Below are 11,833 nucleotides of genomic sequence, written 5' to 3' on the forward strand. Positions count from 1 at the left end.
TGTTCAAGTTTCTCTTTAAAGCGCTTGGCTATAGTGGGGTTTGATTAGATATATTTGCGATAGAGAAGGGAGGCAAAGCTGATTACCCACCCCACGCACGCACGCACGCACGCACGCACGCACGCACGCACACACAAAACTTTGAAAGGGGGGACAGGCGTGGAGGGAAGGGGGGCTCATATGTAAAAGGTTATTAGTGAAAAATCTATCAAAAATACTGTTATTTCTTTTGGAGGAGAAAAATACATAAAGGCTGATAAAATCTACACATCAAACTAATGGCACATACATATACAGGATCAATACAAAAATTAAAAACATATGAACATTATAAGCTGAAAATTTTAAAAGAAAACAATACTCTTTTTTTAAAGGTTTGAAAGTGCTAGGATTCAGATTAGCTCACAGAAACCCAGGGAGGACAAACTCTAGACATGCCAACAGCTTTTCTTCTCTAAATTTTTCTTTTAGGATTAGTGAATATAATAATTTGTTTAATACAAAAAGAAATATAAATGCTCAATTTGATTGCTACAAATTTGGCTTAAGCCAATTCTTTTTTTATAAAAAAGAATTTGTTTCCTTTTTTGCAACCGAAATATCAATTTCTAATCTTGCCTATTTAGCAAATACTGTGAAAGGTGCCAAGAGCATTCTTTTTTCTCTTTTTTTTTTAGGATAAATTAGTATTATTTTGATGTTGTAATAGTAATTTTCTTTTAAGATAATTTTTCATCAAATAAATGATGGGGGTAAGAATAATAAGCATAAAGTAAAGGTCAAGAATTTATATGGTGGATGATAGATGCTAATATGCCAACAACAAGTTAATAAACATTGGTAATTATCAGATAATAATCAGCCGCTCTTACTTGACAAGGATTTGAAATAAAAAGGGAGGGGATATTGATCAATGGGGTATGATATACTACAGTATCAAATCTGAATATAAAACTGTTATTTTCTCACAAGCAATTGTGCAAATGTAGTTTCTTCTCCCCAGGTTTTGGTAAGAAAAAAAATAAATTTAAAATCAAAAAAATAAAAATGAGGTGATGTGTTGTGTTGTTTACGAGGTCCTGTTTTAATACAAACAGAAAATAATATATAATATGACAACAAAGAAAACAAATCAAAACAAAAAAAAAATATGACTATAAGCAATACTCTCCTAGTCAGTCACGCATCCGTGCTTTGAATGTCAAAGCCCAGGTAGTCGACTGCTTTGTTCTGAATATTGCCTCATTTCTTTTTTTAGACCCTTTTCCTTTGACTATAAAGAAGCAGCTGAGAAGAGACTATAGAAAGGGAAGGGGGTGGGGCTGATGAACAGTTTGTCGGTTTCCATGTGTGCAGGTTTTAGGCTTCACTGCGCATCTTGCAAAATGTTGAAATGTTCTAGTGGTCTACAGTTGCCATCCATCAACAACCGTAGCTAAAAGCAGCAATGTGGATTTGTTTTTTTCTTCTTTTTTCCATCTTCCATTTAACTTTGTTACGTGGAAACTTCTTTTATCTACGTTTTCATAAAATTTAATTTTACCGAAGATATCGTCGTTGTCGGCTGGAAACCTCATCTCTCCAAGTTTCAAATTTGTACTTTCTTTCGCAAAGTAAAGCCCTGCTTCATCATACAAGGTCGTCGCACAAAAGTAGTGAAAACAGCAGATCTACAAGCACACAACGCCTCGCGGTGCGAGGCGTTGTGTGCTTGTAGATCGGCTGTTTTCACTAGTTTAAATCATTTTTAAAATGATAAATGCAAAACGGTTTTGGACATAAGGTTTTCATCCGACAACGACGATATTATAGAATGGTGCTCCGCTGTGGTGTGACAATTTGCACAGACAAAGGGGTCCTTTCCTATGGTTAGAGTGTTGGTTGCACACCAAATTAATTATTAACATTATGACAGATAATAACATGAGAATTTTGCCTTCTAGCTAGTCATTCGGATTTACTTCTGACTGTTGAGCTGTTGAGCCAACAGCGCCGGCCTGGTAAACAAAGGATAAACAAACGCCTATGTTACGTTATTAGCTTGACACAGATAATGACACATATGTCAGCTTTGAGGCTTACGTTAACTTTGGGTTTATGTTATTGCCTGGTGTTGAGTAATTCATTAAAAAGAGAGGATCTAAGATCCTAGACCACTGAATTGTAGGCTGATTTCACCCAAGAACAGAGGTTTAAGTTATAATCAACTGGAATAAAGTTGAAAGGACAGTCACAGATTCATAGGTTGTCAATGCTGGTTTCCCTATGAAACGTTAAAAGTACATCTAGCTTGTACGCTAATCGATTACTGTGCTGCTAACAGCCTTCTACCAAAATCATCGATCCACAGTCCCAGATTGCGCTCTACACACATGTAAAGGTAAAGATTGGATATAACAGAGAAAGCTAAAGGGAAAAAGCTAATACTTCATCCGTCGTTTGATCAATAACAGCAAGATACACACAAATGTAAACCTGCCAGACATAAAAAAAAAAACATCATTTAGTTTTGAATACATCTACCTAAAATACACCTTACTGAGATAAAAAGCAATTATAATAATTCATTTTTGAGATATTTCGTACACTGCAATAACATTCTTTTACACATTTTCCTCAACTGTCATTGTTATGTTCTTTTTTTTTTTGTTCTTTTTTTTTGCCATTCACATATGTCAGGGTTTATCATTACCATGATGCAACTGTCTAAAAGACTGTCTGAAAAGAAATATATTTGCGTCTTCTAGAAATAGATTTCATAGGCTGATATACAACATATCGGGCATGTGGGGGCTTTTTTAAAGATTACTGTTAGAAAGGAGACCGTTGTAGGAAGGAAAGGTCCTGCATTTCAAGGCAGAGAGCCTACTTGTGGCCTACACAGCGAAAGACCTCTTAAAGTTATGTGAAAGGGGACAAGGTTTTGCCAGAGATTCCAAAAGGTGAAGTGCCTTATGTTAAAAATAAAAAAGTGCTTCTCTTGAGGAACAGTGAAAACTAGCATAACAACCCCTTTTTCCCCCCAGCCAACTCACACACTTTCACATTTGTTTCTCTTTATTTATTTATTTTTGTTTTGTTTTTAAAATGTGTGGCCATGTGTGAGACCTCTTTGTGGTTTGGCAGCAACTGGACAGACCCTTACCACTTACGAAAATTTCTCAGCTTTATTTTATTTTTTTCTCCTTTCATTTAGTGAATTATTTTTGTTACAACTTATCTGCCTCTAGGAGCCATGATTCATAAGCTGTAGTTAAGGTAAAATAAAAATCATAAGAATATAAATGTTTTATATATTTTTTGGAAGAGCACTTGTTTCTAGGCTGGGGTAACTTTTCTGGCTTTGACACATTGTCTTTTTTTTACTCGGTCACTAAGCTCTCTCATCTTTCTGCAGCCGACAGTTTAGGTTAGGATGCTCGATAATGTGGTCCAGGACGCGAGACTTGACACTTTCTAGGATATTCTTACATTTGGAAAAGCAAAAAAAAATTAAAATAAAAAATAAAGGTAAAACAAAATATCCACTTCAAACTATTTTTTTTCTGGGTCACAACAATACAGATAATTTTCACTAAAGAAAATTATCTTCGATTTTTTTTTTGTAATATTTTTTAAATATTTTTTACTTTATAATGTATGCAGTACCACGCCTTTAGGCCTACTGATCCTGCCCTCTCTAGACTACTTGAATAGAGGGGATGGGAGGGGGGGGGGGGGGGTTGAGGGAGAAGTAAATGGAAGTACAAAAAAATAATAAAAGGGTTAATACATCGTTATAACTAAAAGGATAGAAAGAAAAGCCCAAATAAAAGCTGCTTCAACTTCTCTCACTCTTTAAAAATCTTTCCTTTTTCGCTTGGTAAAGGGGATTAGCTTCTTCTGAGGCTCAATCAAAAAGCTTTTGTGCGCTTTCATTTAAGGCTTCTAAGTGTTCTGACTGTCCTTGTCATTTATTCTCGTTCGGTTCCCCCGCCCTCTCGGTCGGTCCCAACAGAGAACCCACAGCCACAAGCGACCGTCCCGGTGCCGAGCTGAGACATGAGACGAGTCGATCCGACGCTGTGGGGGTGGTGGCTAGGGCATTCACCAAATATTTCGAATATTCGAATATCAAAGTCACTATTCGACGTTGTTCACCGAAGTCGAATATTCGCTTATTTTTATTTTTTTATTGTTTAGAATGAGTTGTCAATGCCCCTGGTGGATGCATTTGTTAATGCTCTATCCCAGGGGTTCTCAAACCTTTTTAGGACTCGACCCCCAAATTAAACATATTTGAACTGGGGACCCCCACCCTGACAAGCACTTGGAATTGTAGGTATTACAATTAATGTGACTCTGTTCCGCAGATAAATATTGTGAAAATAGCAGATCTACATGCTCACAACGTGAGGCGCTGTGAGCATGTAGATCTGCTATTTTCACAATGTTCGCCTCTTGCTTACTTAACATTTGACAGTTTGGCCAGTCCTGTCGAATATTCGACTATTCGAATACTTTGAGGTCGAATAATTCGAATACTAAAAATCACTATTGGTGAATGCCCTAGTGGTGGCCACCGTGAGCGGGGCAGGGGGAAGGGGGCATCTCCTCTACTGGAAGGCCTGGTGGAAGCGAGGCAGCGTGGTGGTACTGAGGCTGGAGCTGAACACTGGTGGGAGAGGATGCAGGGGTCCGAGGCCCAGACCCCCGCCGGAGCTCTGTTGCTCCTGAGGTTGCGGTTGCAAAGAGGTAAGAGGCGCCGAGGCCACCGCCGCGGCGTGGGGCTCGGCGGCGGCGTGCAGGGACGACGAGGAGGAGGAGGAAGACGAGGAGGCGGCGGACGAGGTGTAGCCCATCACCAGACCTCCCGTGCTCATGGGGGCGCTGTAGGGAGGCAGGTTGAGGGGCAGGAAGCCCAGCAGGTGGGAGAAGTCCATGTTAGCAGCGCACAGCGACTCGGCGATCACCGCGGGGCTCTTGGACAGGAGGTGGTCCCCGCACAGCTCGTCCGGCAGGCCCGAGGTGGGCTCCAGGCCGTCCTTGGGAGGCGAGGCGGCATGATGGGGCTCCGCGGAGTGAAGGGGGCCCGGCAGCCCGCTCTGCAGGTCCATGAGGAAGCTCTCCATCTCCACCTTCAAGGGTTTGTCCAGCAGGTATGAGGTAGATCCCAGCTGGTACTTTGGGGGAGGCTGGGGCTGGTGCTGCTGCTGGGGGGCCTGGTGGGGCTGGTGGTGGGTGGGGAGCGGAGGGGAGTGGTGGTGGTGGTGGTGGTGGTGGTGATGGTGGTGGAGGTGCGGGTGGTGGTGGAGGGACCCGGGGGGCTCCATGTGGCAGCCCATGCCCATGGCCGCCGACAAGGAGCCGGGCATCAGGGAGGGGTGGGGGTGCCCCACCCCGGGACTGGACATGGCCTGGAGGTGGTGGGGGTTGTACATGCCCATGGGGAACGGGGTCCCGCTGGGGAAGGGCTTGCCCATCATGGGGTCCTTGTTGGGACCCATGCTGCACATCATGGGGCTGAGCTCCTCCTTGATGGAGCAGGGCGGCGAACCGGAGCCCAGCAGGCACAGCATGTCTGGGGGCTCCGACTTGATCTTTAGCAGCTCCTGCGAGTGGCTCTTCTTCACGTGGCGGGTCAGGTGATCCTTGCGGCCGAAGCGCTGCGCGCAGTACTGGCACAGGAAGTCCTTCCGGCCCGTGTGCACCACCATGTGCCGCCGGACGTCCTTCCGCGTGTAGAAGCGGCGGTCGCAGTGGTCGCACGGGTGCTTCTTCTCCTTGGCGCCGCCCGACGACTTCCCCGAGTGGCTCTTGAGGTGCTCCAGGAGCACGGGCGTGCTCTCGTAGCTCTGCATGCACACTTTGCAGGTGAGGTCCCCCGCCGTGGCGGAGTGCATGGCCACATGGCGCTTGTAGCCCAGCTTGGTGTTGTAGTGCTTGCCACACTCCTCGCACTTGAAGGCCTCCTTGTTGGGGTCATGGGTCTGCAGGTGGTTCTTCAAGTGGTCTTTGCGGTGGAACATTTTCTCACAGAACGAACACTGGTGGGTCTTCTGTGGAGAGTGTGTGGCCATATGCCTGCAGAGGAACAAGGTGGAGTGATTTGACCTATTCCCAAACCAAGCCAACGTCTACACAAGGGTGATTTCTATTGAGAACAGCTTAACCACTTTAACCCTGAGGTCCCAATTAGAACAACTATTTCCCAAAACATTTTGAAATCCTTTGTGGTTAAGTGGTTAAGGAGGGCGCTTTTAGCTGGTTTTCACACTCAGAGCCAAGTCTGAACTAGTGAACAGTGAATTAAATATCAACCATGAATGCGTGAAACTATCTTGGAATGCAAATGTCCAAATGTGTTTCAGTAAACATTTTTACAGATGAACAGCCACAAGCTGAAATGGATTCTCTCTGGATCCCCATTACGAGACAAAGACGATTGTTCAATCACTTAACACCTAAGTCAGTCATATATTCCTCTACATTACCTCTGCATAGAAATAAATAGGTTACTTGAATTATTAAGTAGACATCTGTAGTAAAACCTTGGTCATTATCTTCCTGTATTTTGCCAGCACTTAACCAAAAAAAGACAACACATCATACTTTCTCATGCTAGCCTATGAACGTGCTGAGAGGTGAGAGTCCTGTACCTCTCAGAGGTTGCGTGTAGGATACCTGAAGAGCTTGTATTTGGAGCTGAAGGCCTTTGGGCAGTGTGGCTGGGAGCAGTGAAAGGGCTTCTCCCCCGTGTGGCTGAAGGTGTGGAGGCGGAGCTTGTCCTGCGTGTTAAACAGCGCTCCGCACACGGGACACTCGTTGCCGCCGCTCGCTCTCGTGACCCCCTCCTCCTCCTCCTCTTCGTCCTCCTCCTCCTCCTCCTCCTCGTTCCTCTCGCGCGCGCGCTCTCTCTCCCTCTCTCGCTCTCTCTCTCGGTCGGCCCGTGGCAGCAGCGGAGCGGCGCTCCCGAAAAGCTTGGCGGAAGCCCGTCGTTGCTCGTCCTCCGGCGTCAGATTGGTGATACGGTGTGAGGCATCAGCGGCAGCAGCTGCCATGGCAGCCCTAGAGTGCCGCTGCCATGAAAAGTCGGCCGTGGTTCCCCTGCCTTCCAGGCTCAATGTGGGAAGAGTGTGAGGCGAGGGTGTGCTTCAGGGGGGCTGAGGCTCCGGGAAGGGACAAGGAGCTGGAGTGGGAAATAAAAAATACACATATAAAGGTGCAGCCCATTTTGTACTTTTCCACCGTTAACTACTGCTATTTTATACTTGCGTCACGCAATAATAGTGGAAATAGCCTGGTCTATTGCAGCATTGTTGACATTTCTTTTAAAGGAGTAGTTCACACCCAAAATTACTTTTTTTCTATTGATTACTCATGCCATGGACACTTGAGTTTAAAAAAAAAAAATCAGTTTTTGTCGCATTCCTAAGACAAAAATGTGATCATAGTAAATTTGCTCCCATTGATTCCAGATGGTGACCCGAATGCATGGCCCTGGTTGGGGACCCAAATGAATGGCAGTGGATGGGGAAACCGTCAGGGTACTTTTTTTAAAATTATTATTGTCTTAGGAATGCGACAAAAAACAAAAAGATATTATTGAACTCAAGTCTCCATGGCATGAGTAATCAATAGAAAAAAAGTCATTTTGGGGGTGAACTACTCCTTTAAATGTTTACCCATTCTGACATGCCTAAAGTGACGCCAGGCTGAAAGTGTGTGAGACGAAAACATGCGCCTTTTACCTCTCTGTGCAAGTTTTCCTCTTCTTCGTCGCCTCAACCACTCTCTCCTGGCCACCTCTCTCTCTTTCTCCTTCTCTCCTTCTCTGCTTCTCTCTCTTTCTCAGTCCTCCTCACCCAGTCCCAACAGCTATGGTTGGGGGTGAGTGGGAAATATTGCCCTGCATCTTCATTGCCCTACAAGGAGAGAAAGGGGGGGGGAACACAAATCAAGTTTATTAAAAACAAAAAGAGGACCCAAACTACTGGAGCAAGGTTACAGATAAAGAAGTAATGAATTCTGGAAGGCAATATGCAAATAAATAAGTAGGATCATTGGACAACAACCCAGTCCCCAGTGTGATTTAGTTTTTTTACCCTCTGTATAGTGCAGGGGTCTTTAACGTTTTCAGGCCAGGGACCCCCACAACCCATAGATACCATAGTTTCATTGTTTGACGGCACAATCATCAGTGTATTTTGGATTCATGTCAACTTGTGTTTTCAGATACAAACCTCTTTGCCAAAAATAGCAGATCTACAAGCTTATCTAATGTTCTACTGAACAGAATAGGGATGCTAGGGTTCAAATGGTTAATGTCAAAACGTGATCCTATCACACAAAGATCAGTAACTCCGAGGACCCCCTAGGGGTCCCGGACCCCCTGTTGAAGACCCCTGTTCTAAAGACTAAAATATCTAGTGACATTTTAAAATGTCTGTAGAATATATTCAAAAGCTAATGTCCACTAGGGGGAGCTGACTGACTAGTGTAGACGACACATGGAACCATAAAGTGTGGAACAAAATAAATACAAAAAACTATATTTTGTTTGAACTGAATAATAACCCTCAGTCAAGGCCCTTTCAAAAGACCTGTCTCTTATTGGTCAGCAAGGTTACAGCGTGTTTTTGTGCGATGGCTTAATAATAATCTAATTAATATTCACATGCCCCATCGCTCATCTGTCTTCCGATGACAGTGCAGCGCACAATGCCAGCTTTGTGTGCATGCATGTGTGTACATGCATGTACATGTTATGAAACTGGATAAGGCTCCTGTAATCTTTTAAGAAAACAGAGAAAACACACACACACACGCACGCACGCACGCACGCACGCACGCACACACACACACACACACGCACGCACACACACACCACCCAGTGTATAGGGAAGAGGGAGGGATACAATTATTCAACTCTCAAACAACGTAACAAACTAGCTGCTCACACACGAGAAGATTCACCATGTTTACCGTCTAAAAAAACAAAAGTATCAACATTCTGGGTTTTGTGTTACATAGTGACAGACAGAAATGTCTCTCTCTCTCTCTCTCTCTCTCTCTCTCTCTCTCTCTCTCTCTCTCGTAGTCACCTCTGAGTTCACTTATTTACCCTCAGAGACCCGTGTGACCCCCTCCAGCAAGCACAGCAGCCAAGTCCAAGGTCGAGAGCAACCCAACACTGATCACAATGTCAGCCCTTCTCCCTAGCATCGCTCACGTGAATGAAGAGTGCACATAGATACTGTAAACACCATGTGTGTTTGTGACGGAATGTGGACATGGATACACACACACGCGCGCACACATGCGTCAAGCGCGCACGCACACGCACGCACGCACGCAGCCGCAGGGGTGTCGCACCAAATTCTGGGCCCTGGGTACAAGGATTCACTGCGGGCCACCCATGAATGTTAACTATTGAAAAATAGCAGATATACAAGCTCACAGCGCGGCACCGAGTGCCGCGCTGCGAGCTTATAGATCTGCTATTTTTGAAAAATTGTGAAAATGTGTGCAAGAAACCCATATTTCCATGTCAGTGATGCTCAAACCTTTTCATGTGAAGGACCCCCAAAATGATATGTATTTGGCCACGGACACCGATCTCAAAATATTTAGTTCCAGAGACCCCCAGAAGCGAAATTTGAGTTAGAAATGTTCGCTTAAAAAATACATATATTCAAAGATTTTCACACATTTTCACGACTTTTCAAAAATAGCAGATCTACAAGCTCGCAGCACGGCACTCGGTGCCACGCTGTGAGCTTGTATATCTGCTATTTTTCAATAGCTAAAGTTACTAGGGCCCCTCCACCTTGGGCCCTCGTAACTCAGTCCCACTTTCCTACCCCTTGTGATGGCCCTGCACACACACACACACACACACACTCACACGCACGTGCACTTGCGCAGTAGCACAACTCGAAATGTACTGGAATTGTTTACGGGAGTGGTCAATGAGTTCATATAGGGTGCAAGTATGTCTGTGCAGAATGTGGTTTTGTGTGATTTCGCGTCTCCGAAACAATGTTTTTATGAGTATTGTTGCATTATGAGCGAGCCTTTGAAGTGGGAACATATGTGAATATCTTAAGTGTGTGTCTGTACGCTCAAAATACATGTTTCAATGTGAGTATATACTATAGTGTGTGTACGCCATGTTTTATTAACTTTGCCTGGACCCAAAAGTCCCCATGAGAATAGTGAAACCAGAAACAAATGAACCTCGTGTTGACTATGTTCTGGTCCTCACGAGCAAAACAGCCATTTTTCCGTATTTAATTTTGTTGAATTATTATGTTGTGATCCATTACACAGTTTATCCAGGATTACAATTCCCCTGATGTTTAGTCACACAGTTTCAACTGATTGACACACGTGTGTTCTGCATTAAAACTAATGGAGCAATGTTCTCTTAACCCATGTACACTGCTGCATTCACTTGCTACCTGTTCATACCTTTTAACACAGATCGAAAGCTCCAATAATTTTTTTTTTTGGAGATTTGAGTGTGCATAGTGCTCTTTTCATTCAGTTAGATTTACTGTATGAAAAGAAAAGAGTTGGGATTATTAGGCATTTCATGATTTGAGTTAGGGTTATATTAACGTGAGGAGTAAAGGTTAAGGATTGATCTTTGCAGGATTTTGAGGTTAGGGTTAGGTTATGATTCGGTTATTGTTAGGGTTAGGGATAACTATGCAAAAATGTGTGCGTGCGTGCGTGCGTGCATGCAGACGTGCGTAAACGTGTGCTCTCAGCCCATATCTACTGCAGAGGTTCTCAAAGTAGGGTCCGGGCACCCCCTGGGGTCCTTGAGGAGGTCCCCAGCAAAATGCGTTAATATACCATCAAAATCAGTTCAACCACTTTAACCCTACCTTATACATTTGAAAATAAGCGATCTACAAGCTCACAACACCTTGCGTCGCAGCACCTGGAGAGCTTGTACAAAACCTAGAAACGTTGAATATGTTTTTGAAACATCTGAACGACAAGAAATCTTGTACAGAATGCTGGCACAGAATAGTTTCAGATGGTGGTTCGTTGGTCAAACACATATCACTTTAAAGGTCCTTCCATGACATGAAAAAGTTTGAGATGCACTGATCTACTGTATAAGTGTTGCCAGATGGGAAATGTTGAATTATCGTACCGGAGGCTCAGAATTATCGTATTTGACATGAAACTATCGTACACAGCCAAAAAAGAGAAATCACTCGCGTAAAAACGTAATTTCACCCAAAAATGCGTCTTTAGTATAAGAAACGACCTTGTTTGAGACTCCTGCGTGACAAAAACGCATCAGATATGCTGCATGGAGGCAGGCAACTTGCTGGAGCTTACACAAATAAAAGCCTGAAACTGGTCTGGAAAGATGCAACCGGTGTTTTTAATTCCTCCAAATACAGATCTAGGGTCAGATTGACTGATTTCCTGGCTTATTTTGAGAAGCCAAACCAGATCCCAGATCAGCAGCCAGGGAAAATAGTGAATTCACGCTCTTTTTGGTGATATGCCGAAATTATCGTACATTTGGGCATTTTTGGAATTATTGATTGTACATCGTACAGAGGGTCAAATTATCGTATAAATACGATAATTATCGTACATCTGGCAACACTGTACTGTATGTGTATATACAATACATGCATATTAGTGTACGCTCCAATAGAGTATGTATGTGTGTCTGGTTGTGCTTAAGTGGAGCTGACAGCTGTAAGGCGTTGTGATGGCCGTCGCAGCAGGGAGGGTGCAAGGGGGTGACACCCATTCCTTTGACCGAGCCTTGGGGAGCCCGACTCCATTGTACGGCCTCCACACCGCTGTTTCCCATACA

At 44.0% G+C, this 11,833-nt stretch overlaps 1 protein-coding gene across 1 annotated transcript; it reads right to left on the reverse strand.

The window, feature by feature from the left end:
- Nucleotides 1–4,595: 4,595 nt before the first annotated feature.
- plagl2 (pleiomorphic adenoma gene-like 2) lies at nucleotides 4,596–7,851 on the reverse strand (the record flags this gene model as incomplete). Its single annotated transcript, XM_080733156.1, has 3 exons — nucleotides 7,731–7,851; nucleotides 6,664–7,168; nucleotides 4,596–6,063 (listed from the first exon to the last, which is right to left on the reverse strand). The coding sequence occupies exons 2-3, from the start codon at nucleotides 7,038–7,040 to the stop codon at nucleotides 4,596–4,598; spliced, it is 1,845 nt and encodes a 614-aa protein (XP_080589282.1). The 5' UTR covers nucleotides 7,041–7,168; nucleotides 7,731–7,851.
- Between the last annotated feature and the right edge of the window lie 3,982 nt (nucleotides 7,852–11,833).

This window comes from Nannobrachium achirus (assembly GCF_963921795.1).
Source record: "Nannobrachium achirus genome assembly, chromosome: 9".
Taxonomy (NCBI): domain Eukaryota; kingdom Metazoa; phylum Chordata; class Actinopteri; order Myctophiformes; family Myctophidae; genus Nannobrachium; species Nannobrachium achirus.